The sequence below is a fragment of the Gobius niger genome, assembly GCF_951799975.1.
Source record: "Gobius niger genome assembly, chromosome: 16".
NCBI classification, from domain to species: Eukaryota; Metazoa; Chordata; class Actinopteri; order Gobiiformes; family Gobiidae; genus Gobius; species Gobius niger.
Window position 1 is genome coordinate 24,121,284 of NC_136867.1, and position 20,347 is coordinate 24,141,630.

General features: G+C 41.2%; 1 protein-coding gene across 1 annotated transcript in view; it reads left to right on the forward strand.

Moving 5' to 3' along the window:
* The first annotated feature begins 7,068 nt into the window (after window positions 1-7,068).
* Window positions 7,069-20,347, forward strand: part of mta1 (metastasis associated 1) — a 101,589-nt gene continuing 88,310 nt past the window's right edge. The window contains exon 1 of the mRNA XM_079573490.1: window positions 7,069-7,214. Coding sequence (XP_079429616.1) covers window positions 7,187-7,214 — 28 coding nt within the window. The 5' untranslated portion in view covers window positions 7,069-7,186. The remainder of the gene's footprint in view (window positions 7,215-20,347) is intronic.

A 20,347-nucleotide genomic window follows, 5' to 3' on the forward strand; every position in this document is an offset into this window, starting at 1 on the left:
AGAACGCTCGCCCCCGATTGGCCGACGGGGGGTCACGTGACTGCAGGCCCTGGTCCCCTGTGTTAGACTGGAGTAATTGAAGCTTCCATATGGTATAGATCAGATGGAGCCTTCACCGCAGCATTCCTCCTTCTGCAGCTCTCGGGCCCGCTCCAACACACAAGAAGAAATTAGGTTAATTACACAAGCGGGTTTAAAAGATGACGTGAATCACATTAGCCCTAATCTCTGTGATTTTGGAGAAGTGTTAAAGTTATCAGACATATATAGACTTTGCCGTCAGCAGCGTGGTAGTTTGGCTTTTTTTTTTTTTTTCACCGGATGGGGGTTTGTAGCTTACCCAGGGGCACGGAGATAGAATGTGGGCACAAACCAGTGACCTCCGGATTTCCCGATGAAAGCGTTTGCTCTGCTGCTGCTCCCAAGTCTGCAGTCGTGACGCACGGCTGAAGCTGAAATGCCCTTGAAATGATTGTGACACACAATGACGGTTAATGGCAGACACATTGTCTTCTTACAATGACGAGGTTGTGTCTGTGTTTTGAGTCGTTCTGAGATATTCTGGTTTAAGGTTTTGTCATAGAGCGAAATGGAAATGGTCGATTTTCTTCATCGTCAAAGGTCCGGACCCTCCAATTGTAGGCCGAAGTGAAGCATTACTTTCTACAAATCCCAGTGTTGTACATCATATGGCCTAAATGGATGTTCTGCTGAGAGGTTTAAAAGGAATTGACAGTATTTTTCACATTTCTAGAGCATTTTAACAGGCATTTGATCTCTGATTTGTGTAAAAATCTTCCTCAAAATCCTCTTGAGGGCCAGATGTTCTATGATGGGGGTGCAGAATGGGTCTAGTTATATGTGAATAACTCAAGTTCGAGAAAAATATAAGCTATAATTCTAAGGGGATGACATCTGAAGCCGAGGCATTAATTCAACCTGGTAGACTAATTTCAGCATCACCTACCTCCAGCCAATGAGTGTGTTTACATGCGCTCAAGTAACCTGGTTATTCGGCATATCCTGGTTATGACAGTATTCTGGATATGATGAATGTGCTACATGCGCTCAAGTAACCTGGTTATTCGGCATATCCTGGTTATGACAGTATTCTGGATATGATGTTTACATGAACTACACAAAACCAGGAAACTTAAAATTCCTATGAATAATCTGGATACTCAAAATGCATGTAAACACACTCAACGATCGCTTCCGAGAGGGCCACACCTCCACCTCAGCCCATCAGCGTAAGAGCCGCACCTCCGTAGCAGCCAATCGTCGCCCTTGGTCTCGCTTTTAAGCCCCAGCAATAATGGTTGGTTCGCTTCCCAGCTGCTCTGCGACCCACCTCCGCCCCATCTCCGCCTCTTCTTCCTGCTGCATCTTCACGGGTCTTCCATGCCACCACCAGTGTCCAGGCTCCGGGGAAGACATCCCTAACTCCAAGCTGTTCATCCATACTGACTTTCATACCTCGATGTCGACCGCCAGGATCTGATTGCCAAAACTAATAAACATGTCAATAAATCTTCCGAATTGCTGCTTTTGTCTGTTTGAATCTATCCAGGGTGAAACAGTATTAGGCAAAGACACAGTGTATAGGAAGACTGAATGAATAGGTGCACGGGCAAACATTACTCGAGATGTGGATCATTTAGTAGGGGTTCCCAACCTGGGATTTGGGGCCCCCTAGAGAGACACCTGGGACCCGATCTTGTGCATCAAAACGGAGACGATAGCGTGACATTTTGCGCTCAGTAGGAGCGCACTTTGTGATCTTGCCACTCCAGACTTGGCACATTTAAGTGGGTGGAGTCGCACACATTTTCCTGCAACCAGATCGACTCCGCGTCCAGGAGAGTGGTTGTGTGGGAGTGGGGGGTGAACATGTACTTTTGTTTTGCTTCGCGTTCACGCCAAGCGCGGGCCGATCCGCGCCACAGCGGACGCTGTAGCTCTTTTTCTCTCGAGACGTGAACATCGTTTAGCTCACGATGGGGTAAATAAAGTTTTTAGTTTGACCTGTGAGAGCCTAAGGCTTAAGAAAGAACGCAAGACAGCGCAATGTAAACGAGGAAGTGAATGTCAGCCGTGTTTCCATCAGTGCAGTCGCCTCCTCTTGTGACGCCCCCTCACAGGTGGCGGGGGCGAATGACACATATACTCGGAAAATAATTTGCCTGCGCCGCCCCATGCGCCGCCACAAGATCTGGCCCCTGGAATTACAAGGATGTCCCAAAAAAAATGTCATAAGAAACATAATTTGAGAAAATGCTATGGTAAAAAGAATAATTGCATATGACTAAGGAAGGACTTCATTTGCAAAAAACACTCACACACTAGAAATCCTTCTTATGTTTGTTGAAATGGGGCTTCTTGGGAAAAAAAATGTTTGGCTTATTAGGTACTGGTTTAATCGTTGAATCTGAGCCCATCTTTGTCAGTAGCTGAAGCCCTGGTACAGACCATAGTTGCATCCCACTCTGTATATACTTTCTCATGAGGTGCCTTCCAGTGCGAGGTTTGCCTGCTCTCTGTGTGTCGAGGTGAGTTCGTCTCAGGGTGCCCTGATTTCCCCCATCTACCTGAAACATTAGGCTATTCCTCCAGGTACTGCTGAGTCCTCCTAACTAAAAAAAGGTCCCTGCTCTGAAGAAGCGTCGTCTGGTGCTGCAGTGTGACGGCCTTTATGGATGAGTAGCAGAGACATTAGCTGGAAGAAGCTCAAGAAAGTATCACCGTTGACAAGTCAGTTTAATGAAGGTTTCACTGTGTTTGTTGTTGTAAGAATATAAATAATGACATGTCTGTTAATATGGCAGATGTATTTTTTCAGGCCATGTGTAACATTTGTAGTTTAGTTGTTGGGAGTACAAGTAAAAACCATTAGGTAAGAGCAATATTAAAAGTGGAGGAAAGACATTCTGAACAACATCTGTTTTGCTATGAAAGTGACCCTGTAAAGTGACCTTGCAAGTAGTGAAATGTGCCCATAAACTCATCTCTGTGAAGAATTGGGGTGCTACAAATATTTTTGGAAAATTAGGAATGAGTTTGGACACAAATAACATTTTAATTTAGTGGCTTCCTCTTCCTCTTGATCAGCGGCTGTATGGGTGGTTAGTCGTCTTTATTTTCATGAAGGCTTCAGGATCAATTGTTGTTTGGGGTGCCTGGTAGGTTTTCACTACTGAAGGAATTGTCTCCATGGTCATGCAAACGATCCAACTAGAAAACCTGCCAGAAACCCTAAAAAACACAATCTTGGCTAGTAATAGATCCACCAGGATGGAAAATAAAGGCGCCAAGCTAATCACAGATTCAGTCAATCACTGAAAAGTCAAATTCGCACTATTAATATCTTTTTCCCCCCGCGTACATATTAAATGCACCTTTCCCTAAAGTATTTCACATTTTAAAATCTTCATTTGTTTATTATTCTGAAATCTTAGCAGTTTTGATGACACAACAAATCTAGGCTCTACATGGCCAAGATTTGTAAAGTTAATTTAGTCCAGGATCGTGATGTCATATCGCTAAGCATCATGTGATTTGCAGCAATAATAAACTAATGGAGATTTTAAAAGGCAAAATACTGGAGTTATTGTTCACATCAAAACACTTGTATTTATCAGTTGTGAAACTGTAGCTCTTGGAACAAACCTGGCTGGCTGCCTTCAGTGCTCCTCAGATCGTCTGAAACGATGCAGCGTCTCCTGGGTTTGTCCCTGTTTCAGAGCGTGGTGTCCTGCACTGGTCAGCTCCACGTCCTTACTCTTCCCTCCGCTCCACAACAGTCTTTCACCATCTTCAGGGAAGAGCTTACTCTCCATTAGCCAGAACAATAGTAGGGGATAGAAGGCACGTGTGGCTTAGCTGTGAGTCTTGCCAGGATACCTCCTCGTTTGCTCCGTCTTTGTTTTGTGTTGCGCCTCTTGTGACGCCTCCCCTGTGCTGGAGGTATGGGGGCTCTTTGTGCATCTTCAGCGTTTCAGAAGAAGCAATGTGTAGGTCTCAAATGTCTTTAGCTCATAAGTTAGCTGTTTGTTTCCTTTCCATTATGGAGTCTCTGCAGAAAAAAATCCACCTAAACCCCACAAAAACACGGCAAAGACGTACAAAAGCATCCAGTAGAACAACGTGGAACACAGAAGCCACAAATTGAGTTAGCAAAATAATAATAATAATACTTGTATAGCGCTTTTTGGACACTAAAAGACGCTTGACAATAGAGTTCGTCACACAGTTAAGTCCACAGTTACCATGGAGATCCGCCATCTTTGCAGCTGCTAGCATACGTTTCCATTGACTGACATTAGCTAAAAACAGCATAAAAAGTGGAGAAAAAAGCCGTAGAACAACTCCACTAACTGCTGAGTTACTGCTGGTAAATACATCTAACACACTGTGGTGTCCAAGTGTTTTAATGTGAACTCCAGTAATTTAACTTTTAAAATCTCCATTAGTTTACAATTGCCGCTAATCCCATAATGCTCAGCGATATGACATCACATTCCCAAACTCAAGACAAAGAAAACAAGATAAAAAAAAAAGGCAAAAAACTCAGCTGTACTAAGAGAGAGGGAGGTTGGTGCTTGTTTTGTCTCGCAAGACCTCTATCTGATACTGCCTATTGTCATTGCATTAAAAAAAGAATTGATTTATTATCATTTATGTTATTTTTCTTAAACGGTGTCGTCACGTGTATACCCAACTTCATAAAATATGGCGCCGCTTAAGCTAACACTCACCCCCGTGCTAACGTGAAACAAACTCTCAATTAAACCTTTATTTGTCGTTCATCTTCTTCTTGTTTTACGGCGGTTGGCAACCAGCTTCAAGGAGCATTACCGCCTCCTACTGTTCCTATGGGTCAGAGAGTGAGCTTACAATCTACTCCCTTTGTACCTGAACAAAGCAAAAAATAAAATAAAATATTAATAATAATGCTTATATAGGGCTTTTTTGGACATTCAAAGACGCTTGACAATAGAAGACAAAGAAAACAGGGGGGAAAAGGCAAAAAACGCTGCTGTACTAAGAGAGAAGGAGGTTGCTGCTTGTTTTGTCTTGAGAGGCCTCTATCCATTTAAAAAAAGAATTGATTTATTATAATTTATGCTAAATACGTTAATTTTCTTTACCCAACTTCATAAAATATGGCGCCGCTTAAGCTAACACTCACCTCCGTGCTAACAACGTGAGACGAACTCAATTAAACCTTTATTTATCGTTCTTCTTCTTCTTGTTTTACGGTGGTTGGCAACCAGCTTAAAGGAGCATTACCGCCTCCTACTGTTCCTATGGGTCAGAGAGTGAGTTTACAATCTACTTCCTTTGTACCTGAACAAAACAAAATAGAATAAAACAATAATAATGCTTGTGTAGGGCTTTTTTGGACACGCTTGACAATAAAAGACAAAGAAAACGAGGCCAAAAAAACGCAGCTGTAGGCCTACTAAGAGAGAGGGAGGTTGCTGCTTGTTTTGTCTTGTAAGACCTCTATCTGATAATACCTATTGTCATTTCATTTAAAAAAGACTTGATTTATTATAATTTATGATAAATACGTTAATTTTCGTCACGTGTTTACCCAACTTCACAAAATATGGCGCCGCTTAAGCTAACACTCACCCCCGTGCTAACAACGTGAGACGAACTCCCAATTAAACCTTTAATATCGTTCTTCTTCTTCTACTTCTTCTTTTACGGCGGTTGGCAACCAGCTTAAAGGAGCATTACCGCCTCCTACTGTTCCGGAGTATGGGTCAGCTTACAATCTACTCCCTTTGTACCTGAACAAAATAACAAATGAAATAAAATAACAATAACAATGCTTTATAGGGCTTTTTTGGACTCTCAAAGACGCTTGACAATAGAAGACAAAGAAAACGGGGCAAAAAGAAAAAAAAGGCAAAAAACGCAGCTGTACTAAGCGAGAGGGAGGCTGCTGCTTGTTTTGTCTTGTTGGACCTCTATCTATTAATTTTGTTTTTGATTTATCATAATTTATGCTAAACACGTTAATTTTCTTAAGCGGTGACGTCACGTGTTTACCCAACTTCACAAAATATGGCGCCGCTTAAGCTAACACTCACCCCCGTGCTAAAAACGCGAGTCGAACTCTCAATTAAACCTTTATTTACCGTTCTTCTTCTTCTACTTCTTCTTGTTTTACGGCGGTTGGCAACCAGCTTAAAGGAGCATTACCGCCTCCTACTGTTCCGGAGTATGGGTCAGCTTACAGTCTACTCCCTTTGTACCTGAACAAAACAACAAATGAAATAAAATAATAATAACAATGCTTTATAGGGCTTTTTTGGACTCTCAAAGACGCTTGACAAAGAAAACGGAGCAAAAAAAAAAAAAGGGCAAAAAACGCAGCTGTACTAAGAGAGAGGGAGGCTGCTGCTTGTTTTGTCTTGTTGGACCGCTATCTACTAATTTTGTTTTTAATTTATTATAATTTATGCTAAACACGTTAATTTTTTTAAGCGGTGACGTCACGTGTTTACCCAACTTCACAAAAATATGGCGCCGCTTAAGCTAACGCTCGCCCCCGCGCTAACAACACGAGACAAACTCTTAATACCTGAACAAAGCAATACATAAAATAAAATAATAATAATAATGCTTATATAGAGCTTTTTTGGACACTCAAAGACACTTGACAATAAAAGACAAAGAAAACGGGGCAAAAAAAAAAAAGGCAAAAAAACGCAGCTGTACTAAGAGAGAGGGAGGTTGCTGCTTGTTTTGTCTTGTAAGACCTCTATCTGATAATGCCTATTGTCATTTCATTTAAAAAAGAATTGATTTATTATAATTTATGCTAAACACGTTAATTTTCTTAAGCGGTGACGTCACGTGTTTACCCAACTCCACAAAAATATGGCGCCGCTTAAGCTAACGCTCGCCCCCGCGCTAACAACGTGAGACGAACTCCCAATTAAACCTTTATTTATCCTTCACATCCGCTTTGTTTACTTGAATGAGCCGCCAAAAAGTCGTCCCCCTCGCCGACTAGCCGTGCGCTGTCCCTTTAAGGCCCCAGCACGGGCTCTCGTCTCGTTTCGTATTGATCAATCCTCCATTTTCCAACACGGAGCGGCGGGCGGCACTGCTAACCCACGGCTCTGCGGAGGGAGAAGCGCCAGAGCCAGCCCTTCACCTGCGGCCAGTCATGGCAGCCAACATGTACCGGGTCGGAGGTAAAAAGCCTTTTCCCCCCCCTTGCCTTTCCCCGCGTGCGTTTTTACATTATTCATGGCGGACTTTTCAGCCGTCGGATCGCTTCGCCGTGCGCGTATTTACAAAAGCGTGGTCTTCCCCTCTTTTATTTCGCTTCACGGATGATGGTGTGTGTGTGTGTGCGCGCGAGGAGGAGGAGGAGGAGGAGGCTGGTGGTGGTGGTGGTGATGAAGAGTAGCTCGGCAGACTATAGAGAGCTGGCAGCCCCGGTGTAGATTTTGCCTCCCCTGTTTTTTGCGCGTTAAACTTTGCGAACGAGCGCGATCGGCACGGCACGGACCGACCCGCGCCATAGGTTTATATTTATGGTGACATCGCGGACGTATTGAAAAAGTTTGGGTGCACTTTTGCATTGCCTCAGCTAACCTCTCCATACTGTACATAACCAAGTGGGCAGAACTGGGGCAAGCGCGTTTTTTTTTTTTACTGTTATGGGATGAGGAAGGAGAACATGTAACGAGAGGCTTTGTGATGCATGGCTTAGGTAACTTTCTGCTTATGTGTTTTTTTTTATGTTTAAAGCTGGAAATACAAGCTTTTATGTGGACCTGTAAAATATTCATCTGTACTTCCTGATTGTTGACTAATTCATACGATCGCTTTGTAATAGGAAATTAGGCTGGATGTTGTGAAATGGGAAATGTGTGATCTGAGATGATGGATCGGTGAATGTGTCGAGCAAGTCAGTGACAGTTCAAGAAAATTAAAAGATAAGTATGATGATGGGAATAAGAGGTGATGTCAGTGAATTGGTTTCTTCTATTGATTCAATCCAATATTATATAGGCTATTTCACCTTTGGGATACAGCGAGGGCTGGTCGATATATCGATATTTAAGATATATCGATATATTTTTTGATGAGGTACGGAATTAGTCCATATCACGTACATCGGGATATTTCAAATTCAGATAAGCTATTGGGTATAACTTAAAGAAAGGTAATCTCAAGCTGATTTTAAACACATTGATCTTAAACTGAGCACTTTATTTTGTTGTCTCTTTATATATAAATGCTGCCCTCAGAAAAAAGATTTTATTTTCTCGGCTAAGATATTTTTTTATTTAAATGTGCACCATACGGAGCTTTGTTATACAGTGTTTATGTTTACATTTTATAGCGAGTTTTCAATAAACCTACTCGTATTTGGCTTTGACTTAACACTAGGGCTGCAACTAACGATTATTTTGGTAATCGATTAATCGACCGATTATTTTCACGATTAATCGATTAATCGCTTGGCTGTGAAAGGTGCATGGAAATTGTATTTTTTTCAATTTTTTGACCACATAAAGCTAAAGTGGCGCCGCTTGAGGACACGTGGATGGAGTAAACTTAAAGTAAACGTTTGTACGAGGCTCTTTGTGCTAATTCTGCTTCTGATTGGACGAGACAAAGACAGATATTTATGAAATTTACGATGTACAAAACACTGCAGACCCTCACTTTAAAAAACAAAGTAGGTTTTCATCCAAAATACATAACTGTCATGTCTTTTTTGCTCTATTTTAGTCTGTGTTTACTAGAAAACGATTAATTGATTACTGGAATAGTTGACAACTATTTTAGTAAACGATTAGTTGTCGATTAATCGATTAGTTGTTTCAGCCCTACTTAACACTTAATTTCACAGCTCTCACTATGCATAAAAAATATCGCGATATACAGTGGGGGAAAAAAGTATTGGCCAAAATCCAATTCAATGTCTATGTGAAACTGACCAAATACTTTTTTCCCCCACTGTATATCGTATATCGACGTTCAACCTAAATATATCAGGAGAGGAGTTTTGGTCCAAATCGCCCAGCGTTAGATACAGCAATAACTTCATCTTTATGGCAGATGCACTTTTGTTACTCTCTTATCCAGCAGGAATTACTGCTCGACAGAAGCCGTAGATTTTGAGAGAATAGAACGATTACAAATGCATTTCAAACAACGTGTTCCGTGTCTTACATTTCGTGTTGCGCTTTACACGACGAGCTTCTCAATTACATAGTTGTTATTCATTCTCAGTCACACTTGGTGGTGGTAAGCTACTGTCAGAGCCCTGGTGTGGACTGACTGAGGCGTCGCTGCCATCAGCCCCTTCTCTCACTCACAAACGAGACACGGACGGGTGAAGTGTCTTGCCCAAGGGCACAAGAGAATCGGCCAAAGCAGGATTCGAACCATCATTTCTGGTTTTTAAAAGGCGACCGCTCGGGATCAGGGGATGATTGTTTTGAATGGAAGGCATTTGTGTTGTTTGTTTTATGTATTTGACCTTTAGGCCTCAGGCGGGTCAAGCAGCTTCAATGAGCTGAATCTGACCACATCAGAGGTCAGTAAACAAAGTGAGCAAAATCAAAGCTTTTAATGGCTTTTACCCTGTTATAATGTTGTTCTGTCCTCAAGAACAAACCTGGAGTTTAAGTAAATAAGTGTTTTATTTGTCCTTGTTCATGCGTGCAAAGACATTGTGTTCAGGTGTTGTTACTGAGCCGTTGTTTTTGGAGGTCAGGGAGACCGGAGCACCTGGAGGAAACCTGCCTGGCTTCAGTCTCCTCTGATCCTCTGAAACGGTGCAGTGGGGGGGTTTGTCCCATTTCAGAGCGTGGTGTCCTGCACTGGTCAGCTCCACCTCCTCCTTCCTTCTGCGTTTTTCATCTTCTGGGAAAAGCTGTGCAGTTCCCAGTCTGTTTTATTCTCCAGTGAACGTCCATTAGCCAGAACACTAGTAGTTATAGAAGGCATGTGTGGCTTAGCGGTGAGTCTCGCCCGGATACCTCCTTGTTTGTCCCTTTTTTTGTTTCCTGTAGCGCCTCTTGTGACGCCTCCGCTGTGCTGCAGGAGGGGCTCTTGGTGCCTCTCCAGTGTTTCAGAAGAAGACATTTGTAGGTTCAAATGTCTTTAGCTCATAGATTCAGACGGCATCTCGTCATAGAAGGGGGCGTGGCCTCGCCGAGGGAAACAGTCTTTTTAGCCATTTTCTGGCGAAATATAAACTTATTTATTACACACAAATAAAGTCAAGTCTAAATCGGGTCCATATGGCTAGTGTTAGCATTAGCACAATGCTAACATGTAGCATCATGTTATCATTCTCCTTTTTTTTTTGCATTTATGGGCTGTTGAACTTTGCTCCTCTCCATGTCTTTTTATCTTTATTTAGTAAAAAACTATATTCATAATTCCGCATTTGTTAAAGTAGTTTTTTAATAATTAGAGAAAGTTTAGATTTTTCCCTACATTTTCCCCCCCTTAACTGTTTTCAAACATGACCATAGGTGATTCCAGAGATGCCATGTGTATCTATATGCTATCTGTTTGTTTACTTTTATAAAGCTGCTTTCTTCAAGACCATTATGGACTCTCCAGTAAAACAATGTGGAGCACAGAAACCACAAATGCAGTCCGCTGAAAAAGGCGAAAAACCCAGCTGTACCAAGAGTAGGGATGGGCACCGTTAAACGGTTCCTACTTGGAACCGACCGAAAAGCTCCGGTCGGGGGCGGTATCTAAAAATTTTAATTCTTTCGGTGCCAACTTTCGGTTCTTTTTCTCTCCAGACGTCAATATGTGACCCGCAATGAGTCTCAAAAAAGCTACATGAACGTGTGCGCAGATACTGACCCGCTTCAGCGCAAATGGAGCGAAGCAAAGATATATTTTATAGATGTAACTTATAGCGAAGCAAAACTTGCTAAACTTTTGTAATAGAGATGACAGAGCCGCGGTCTGCGTCAGGACTGAGCCAGGACGTAGACTACACCGGTTGTAAAACCCAGAGCTAAACAAAACCAGTTATAAACCAGTTATAAACCAGGACTAAACCAGGACTGAATAAGAAACTTGAGCTTTAGTCAAAGTGAAAAGCAAAAGAGAGCTGTGACAACAAGAAAGACGTCTTTACCTTTAGTGACAGACCCACGGAGGCTGAGTTACGTGCTCTTGTTTACAACTGCGGCTGCAGCGACAGGAATATCGAAGATGGTTTGTTGAAAGTGAGCGCTCACTCTGTATTAGACATTGTTGGTCCAGTTTTGGTAAATTGTCAGTGGCAGAGTGAGCGCTCACACCATATAAGGATCTTTGAGTGTGAAGTTGCTTTCGCTTTGTCGAACAGCGCAGGGAGTTTAGAAAAGTTTAGCTGAAAGAAAACCATGTCCTGATGTGGATCTGTCCCGTCTCTGCAGCTTAACAGGTAATAACGTCCTTTCTTTCTTTTTATCTCTGCTTAAGTAGCTCAAAACACGAAGTCACAGGCGACGCTGCTGCTCCTGTGTAGCTTCTGCTGTGCCGTTTTAGGATTTTTTCTGAACTATACTTTTAATACACGTTATTTTTATTGAATTAAAATAACATAGGTATCGGAAAAAGTACCGTTAAGGCACCGGAACCGAAAAGCAGGTATCGTTAAAGTACTTGGTATCGGAAAAAAACGAACGGTACCCATCCCTAACCAAGAGTGAGGGAGGTTGCTGCTTGTTTACGCGCCGCCATGATAACTCCATGTGTTAACATCAAGCGGCGATCAGATCTTTGAGTGATCTTTTGGGTTGTCCCCGGTTGCTCTTCTTGGCACCGTACGGCGTTAGCTCCCAAAAAAGCTGAGGTCCTACGTCCTTTCGTCACCTCTCGATCTCTTACTAAGCTTAATCCTTTCATCGTGAAGAAAAAACTCACGCCATTAGCTTCACTACAGCCGAGCGATCTAGGTTTTTCTTTTTTATTGAAACAGCTGCGCAGCAAAGAGGAGTGAGAGAAGGGAGTGGCTTATGGGGAGATTATGTGAAATTCAAGCATTGACACTACCGGACACTTTGTTTACGCTGTTTTTGGTCTATTTTGCAAGGTGTTAGAAAGTGATAAAGATTTATTTTGAGATTATTTGCATATCCCCACTTTAAAAACAGATTTTTTTGTAAAGCTCTTGTTTGCCTCCTCCAATATATAGCCTCACATACATCAATTTTTTTATATTACCTCATCAAATTGCACCACATCCACCAAATCCTCTTTTCCCAATCGACAAAAACACACATGTGGGTGTTTTATTCAAAATAGATGCCGTAGGTCGTTTCTCTTGGAGTCGGCTGTAATGATATTCATTATAATCACTGTTTATAGGTACACAATCTGTCAATATGCTAAATTATCATTCCGGGACTCTCCTCCCACTCATTTTTTTTTCTTGTGGATAATTAAAATAAGAGTCACATTAAGTGGTAATGATCAATGCTTTCGGGCGCCGCACCGTTGAATACTAATGAAGATCGAGTAATTATGCTGTTTATGACCATTGCCCAACATCTTACTTCCACTCAACCCAACCCAATTATTGATACGCCGCCTTGCTGAGTCTCCTGCCTCCTCCCGACACTCTGTTCTCAAATTCGCCAAGCAGCGTCATGTCGTCTCTGACAGCGTCGACATTCGTGAATCGCTAAATTGCTTCTGTAGTCGTCGACTTTAAATTAGACTCGCTGTTTTTCAAAGTTTGGTGTGAGGACTGCAGTTTGATTCTTTGGGAGTTCAAGTTTTTTGTCCATTGTGCAATCTTCTGTGCAATCACCTGTACTACGCTTGTTATACTGAGTTATACAGGAGTTTGCCTGTACTTGTCCAAAGATCTGTGCAGCGGGATTTATCATAGGAGAGGTTAGTAGAGCCCGGCCGGTATGGATGTTTGGGGTCCGATACCGATATGAAGGGGGTTGGCATGGCTGATAGTCGATGTATAGGCCAAAATTTTAAGGAATTAAATTTGATGTATTTTTTTTTTAATCTCTCAAATAGCCTACAGTTAAAGGTACTATATGGAGTTAAAAAATGTTAAAATTAAGTATTTTCCTCCCCCTACATGTTCCAACAATGTCCTAATGTGTAGAATGAGCTCAGACATATTCACCTCAACTGCCTCTAAAATCCGGCACTCACTCAAAACGGTGTTACTTCGGGTCCGAATTGCCGTCATGCATGAGCTTAATATATAAGGTGCAGTTACACATATGACCTGAGGTGGCAGTAGTGAGTATACAATTGTATAAAATTGTATAAATTGTATAAATTGTATAAAAGTATAACATTGTTGGAACCTTGCGTCTAGCCCCTTTAAACATTTATTATTATAGTGAAGATTTCAATCATAGAACTTTCTAATAGAGGTCGACCGTGGGTTTTTCTAAGGCTGATAGCGATATGCATATTTTTGGTCAAATTTCTTCAAAATGTCTCGTCTATAATCCTTTCTAAACGTATCAGAGTTGAGCTGTGACAGCAGGGGGCGCTGTATAAGGGTTAAGTTAAGTTATTCTTTATTAAAGCAGTACTAAGTAACATTTTATCTTAATAAATCCTTTTCGTAGTCCCTGTGGGGGTAATACAAGTGTTTATGGGATGATTGGAGGGTCTTTCATCTCTCCCCGGTGTCTCTGGCCAGAAAACCATGTTTGCAACTTGACTGCCACCGGTCCGGAGAAAGCAATACACACTAATGGAATCACGAAGAAGAAGCAAACATGCTAACGGGCAAAGCTAACTGCGGACTAGCGTCATTTTAAACAGTATTTACAGCCAAGTTTGAGTGAAAAAAAATATTTCCGTTGTATAATTGGATGCACAGTAACCCTCTCTCCCTTTGCCTTTCCTGTCAGCGTAGTATTTACTCTCCAAGACAATTAATAAGTAAAAAAATCGTAACTTGCTACTACACCTGCAGTTGCGCTTATGGCCTCTAGGGGGAAGAGTTACTTAGTACTGCTTTAATCTCCGTAGCGAAATCTCTGTAGAGAAATTTGTTCTCTGCATTTGACCCATGTGAGCAGTGAGCTGCCAGCGTGGGCGGGCGCTCGGGGACCCATCTCCATGATGTGGAGCCAGGCTGGTGGTCAGAAACACCTGGCTGGAGGATTCTCCTATTGCACATGTTTTTAGTGGTAGGGGAAACCGGAGAACCCGAAGGAAACCTACACAGACACGGGGAGAACAGGCAAACTCCACTCAGAAAGGCCCCGTCCAGGTGGGAATCGAACCCGGGACCTTCGAGCTGTGAGGCACGAGTGCTAACTGCTGCGCCACCGTGCTGAGTATAGGGCTGATTTATTTGAGACATTCATGTTTAGTAGCTGCTTCAGAGGGAGCTCACTTGAAAGACAGAAATTGGTACATTTCAAAACAAAAAAGGGAAAGTCTCGATCTCATACGATTTAGAAATTAGAAGCAAGTCATAAAATATATAAAATAGGTGTGCTAACCTGTGACCGATTTTCACCACAATGTTTCTCCGCTCCCTTGAGGCCCAGGAAGTTGGAGGGCAATTATAAAGCTGACCGAGCTTTTTCATGACAAAAAACAGGACTTCTCTATCACTTTTGGTTCAGAAGATATCAGCCTTTTTATCGGCCGGTAGCGGATATTGAAAATACCTAAATATCGGCCCGATATATCGGTTGGGCCCTACAGTCTAGTCATATTCTGCTCTACTGTTTCTCAAAATGTGGCCGGGTTCTGTTGTAGGCGATACTCTAGGTCAGAGGTTCCCAACCGTATTGGTTTCTCAGACCCCTTGGATGTTTCTTTTAGACTTCAAGTAGCGTCTATTTGGAGATTGATGCCAATTATTTAGAAAAAGCTCAGATTTTTAGTGAAAAGACAAAATGAATCGGTTCAAACAAGGCAAAAAGGCTGTCAGATCCTTACATGTTATCGCTACATGTTACTGCTTTCTAATAATTCATTAGTATTGAGTTTAAACTTATTTTTTCTCTCTTTGTGCTGGTTGGGAAACACTGCTCTAGGTCATGTGCAATTAAAGACTTCTTCATCTATTCAGACTTTATTTTAGAGAGAATTTCATTGATTGTTTAGTAATGGATTGTGTGTTTCTTTATCAGACATGGTTTACACCCATTCTAGACTTAATATAGTCCAATTTGGTTTTATTCTAGACCCTTTTTTCGCCCTGTTTATTCCTGACTTCACCTTGATCTCGGTCTGGTAATACATGAAAGGTCATCTGTTTTATGAGAAGGTGCGCTTGTGCAATTGTTAATACTAGTGGCAACAAGTCTGTAATTATTTATGTAACAGGTTTTTAGACTAAACTCCACGAGGTCGTTTAGTTAAGAGGCAGTTCAACATATAAAGACAATTGCGGCCCTAAAAATTTTCAACTTTTACTCAAAATATTGTACTTTAGCCATTTTTTTTTGTATTCAGTAGAAAAAAGCAGCATTTCTTTGCAGAGTTCAGTGGGTTTAGGCATCGATCACATCAAAAAGGATCAAAGGGATGATCTGTTTGGCAAAGCAAAGCAGCGACTCTCTGAAAATCGTCCTGCTCTCCACTTTGTATCCTAGAACCTCGACAAACATGGTCTGAAATGCTGTTTAGTTGTCAACTGTACTCTGTAGTTTAAAGGGATGTTTCAGGATTTTTGACATAGGGCCTCATTTCCTAGTTATCCAGAGTGGTGTTGATTTCTGGAGATATATTTTTCTTAAATTCATGCAGTTCTTATATTTGAAGAGCTTTGTGGCGCTAGGCTAGTGCTAGGCTAGTGCATTTCTATGGTATCAGCTAGCCTGCAGTAAAAACAGTCTGACCCGCTCCACAGTGCACCTGAGACAAATCACTTATAACACCAGACTAACCATATAAATGTCTGTGTCGATAGAATAATTTTAGCCATTTTGCATTTAAAATACCTTATATTTGAGCAGCATCAGCTTCGTGGTTGTATTCACCTTATTCCGCCCCGCCCACTTTTGCCACTTTTTGCGTTGTCTCGGCACTTCCGTTGTCCAGACACTTCCGGTCGAGCGCAAAGCCCTTTCATTTTAACGGAGAACGAGGGAAAATGTTCTCCGCTCAAATCTGATGTTTATTAGATTGATTTGTTTTCATGTAGTGACTGATTTTATCTGGACTTCTCCAGTCCCATGTTAACACATAGGAGAAAAGGGGTGGGCACAATTCATGGCGGCGCCCACGCGAGCGTCCGGAATAAGGTGAATAAGCTACGCGGGGAAATAATCTGCTACAAAATAGTCCCTCAAAATGTGATCGGTCATGTGATGCAAGGTCAGTTATATTAAAAAAATTTTTTTATGGACACAGACATTTATATGGTTGGTCTGGTGTTATAAGTGATTTGCCTCAGGTGCTCTGTGGAGCGGGTCAGGCTGTTTTTAATGCAGGCTAGCTGATACCATAGACATGCACTAGCCCAGCGCCACTAAGCTCTTCAAATATAAGAACTGCATGAATCACAGAAAATATATCTCCAGAAATCAACAACACTCTGGATAACTAGGAAATGAGGCTCTATGTCAAAAATCCTGAGATATCCCTTTAAAAAAGATGCTGCACCAGATTTAGCACTATGCTAATTTCCATCTGTAATCCCCACATTGGATATTTCTATATATTTCTATGATTGACCTTTTACTAATGATAAATACTTAACTTCAGGCTATTTGAGAGATTTAAAAAAAACAACAACATCAAATTAAATTACCTAAAATATCGGCCTTTATATCGGCTATCGGCCATGCCAACCCACTTCATGTCGGTATCGGACCCTGAAAATCCATATCGGTCGGGTCCTAGACTTTGGTGATGTTGCGATATATTGTGGCTTCTTGCGATACAGATATTGCATCACCTAATATCACGATACAATATTTTTTGCGATATATTGTGCAGCCCTGCTTTCCTCCAGCTTTAACACACAAACATGAATCACAGAAATGTCTCTAAACCTGTCGATCATAAAGTCCTGTCACGATTATCGAGATTCACCCAAGCGATTTCGATTAGTTTCCCAGCCCTAGTTCAGATGACGACTCAATAACTTTTGTTTACGATGGAAAACTCGTGAGTCCTTTTGTGTTTTTGGAGTTCTGCTAATGATAATCCTCCTCGACTGTGTGCTGTGAACTGAATTTCGATTTGGAAAACACAAAATGCAAATCAAATCTCAATCAATAAAACTTGTCAGAAAGATCCCAGTTGGATATTTTCCCCAAAGCGTCGAGTCCTGGTGGCCAGTCAGGCGGCTCAGGCCTAAACTTGGACGGAGTGAATCTTTCTCCCAGTTGCTGTGGTAACCCAGTGCAAACCTGGTCCGTGACTGGTTTCCCTCGTCTGCTCTGGAAGGATGAGATTGTGGTTTGAATTTCAATACTGTGAATTTTGTATTTCGCACCGACTTTTAGAAGTTCCCCATGAGCTCCTCGACGGCAGAGTGGTTATCCCGCTCCCGCCTCTCGGTGAAGAGGTTGTGGGTGAGACTCCGGAAGCGTCTGAGCGGATTGTGCGTCTTCACGTCCAAACACAAATACTTTGTCGTACAGATTGCAGTTCATTGTGATGTTACAGAGGGCACTTGGTTGTAGTGTGCGAGTTATGCATCATGATTGCCTTAAAGGAACAGGCCACCGTTTTTCCATACTGAGATCATAGACTGTATAAAGAATGGACAGCTTCTCCTCACTCCTCCCCGTTTGCCACAATGACTGCGCTCGAGGGGGAAGTCATGGCGGATTTACAGACTCCTCCTCCCCAGCTCTGATGAAGCATGTTCCTAAAAAGAGCATAAAGGGATCTTCACTGTAGACTCGACCCTTGCGTGACGTGTAGCTCTCGCTGCTCCAATGCTAACAGTCCGACCCTCATTAGCACGTGAATTCTAAAAATGTTCTTAAGAAAACCAGCCTGGTCTCTTTAAGGCGAGACACTGCAGGTGAATAGGGAAAAAATGTATATTTACAGATATCAATTTGAAACTTTTGCTGTAGATTACTGGTATAAATGTGAGAAAAAAAATACATTGCAAGTTTTCTGTCATTTTATCTTTTCATATAAGAACAAGGTGTTTTATGCCTAAAAATGCCCCAAATTTCCCATCTTTTCGGCGACAAAATCTGAATAACGGATAGAGCTACATTCAAATGTATGGTTTCATTGAAAGAAATATATGAATGGTCGCTTTGTTACTTGCTTTGTAGCGATCTTGCAGGAAATAGTAATAGTGTAATAGTGTTTGGTTCTGTTATTATGTGAATAGTTCAGACAATGGTTGTGAGTCAAAAAGCTGTACTGAAAGGAAACGAGTTCTTCATTTTTTGTTTTGTTTTCTTTGCTATTGTTCTTTGTTGTTGTTTTGTTTACACTGATTATACTATGAGAAATGAAAAGTTCATCATTTTGAGTTGGGGGTAGGCGCTCATAAGCTTTTGCTTCAGCCTACTCCTTTTAAGCAAAATGTATGCTCAAATAAATAAAATAAATAAATAAAATAAATAAATAAATTGTATTGATAAATGAGTTGCCAAGACGTTTTCAGAGGAGATTTTGGATTTCTTGTTTAGTTTTAAAATAAGCTGTTTTTAGTGGAAACATTTGCAAAAAAATAATTTTCACCTTATTTTTTGACATTCAAAACTCAATAAATGGGGCTTAGGGATTAGATAATAAAAAATCCCTTTGAAAAAATCTTCCAAATATTGTTCAGTCCAAGGCTGGAACATTTTAAGTCTTTAGGTCAGAAAAATGTGTTTTGAGAAAAAGACCCTTGAAATTGCATTGTCCCATATAAGTCTATGGGGGAACATTGAATCAGCGCAATATTTAAACATGTTATTGTGAAGATTAGTCATATTTTCTGTTTCCGGGTAAAAGCTTATATGTTCAGAGACCAATTTGGCCCAAAACCTGAAAACTGAAAAAATTGAGTTTTGCCTGTAGTGTCTCCCCTTAATTGTAACTAACCCAGCGTTATCACAGGAGGAACATCTAGCTCTCGATAGTTCCCCAAAAAAATTGGGACCAGGCTTTAAAGTTGTTTTTTAACGTGTCTAAAGTACAATGCTTTCCAATGGGGAACTAGCGACGATGTGAAGGTACTACAGCAATAGATACAGGCGGCATCTTGTCATAGAAGGGGGTGTGGCTCCACTGAGGGGGAAAATAGAATCTTTAGAGAAACACAATTTTTTTCACAGTTTTTTGCCATTTTCTGGTGGAATATGAACTTATTTATCACATACAAATAAAGTCAAGTGTAAATCGGGCCCATACGGATATTTTCTCACAGCAGATTGTTCAATAGAAGTGAAAAAAAAACGGCAGTTGTAGCGAGCGCTTGCTAGCCGTTAGCCCGATGCTAACATGTAGCATCAAGTTTGAATTCTCCGTTATTTATGTATTTATGGGCTGTTGAACCACTTTGCTTTAATTATTCAAAAAATTACTTTAACAATCGCTGAATTATGAATATAGTTTTCTACTAAATAAAGATACAAAGACATGTAGAGGAGCAAAGTGGTTCTTAGTGCTGCTTTAAGATAAAAGCCCTCCATAGTCAAATTTACTTTCGACTTTGGAGCCTTTATGGAAATGTATTTTTGTGGAGTAAAAACAATAAGTTCTCAAAATACTAATGTACAGATCCTCAAATATATCGGTACTTACTGTAAGTAAATTTACTTTGATACTGACCACATCTTGACAGAAGCAGTAGTTCAAATTTCAGTTCTCTTTCAATTTTGTGAAGTTACAGGTACTTCTCAAGTTATTTCACATCTTAACCTCCACCTTTGGCTTTACCCAAATCTGAAAGCTTCTTAACACATTGAGGCCGCGCTGTTTTTGGGATTTAGCTGTAGAGCGCCAACAATCCAGACCATTCTTCATGATATTTGTAGCACCACAGCGTATTCTGTGTTATAGCTATGGACACATGCTGTGGCTCGTTTGAAAGATGAGACTCTAAGCTTTAATTCTACGTGCTTCGGTTCCTGAGAAATCCAAAGCTAAACCGAGGCTAGTTTTGATCAAAATCACTGTTTTGGATAATCAGTGTTTTATGAAACACTCTCCTTTCTGATTAACTCCTCTCTCCACCTCACTCCTCCCTGGACAGAAACTAACGTTATGGGAAGAGGCAAATGCCTAAATATTTCCGTTTCAAGTCCATTTTCAACGACAACATTGTTGACATGTTATTGATCACTTTATGGCGTGTGCATTTAAACAGCCTGGTTCTCGGATTGAAACTGGATTGAGACTTTAACAGGATGTTTCTCAGTCGTCCTTGGATCAATTT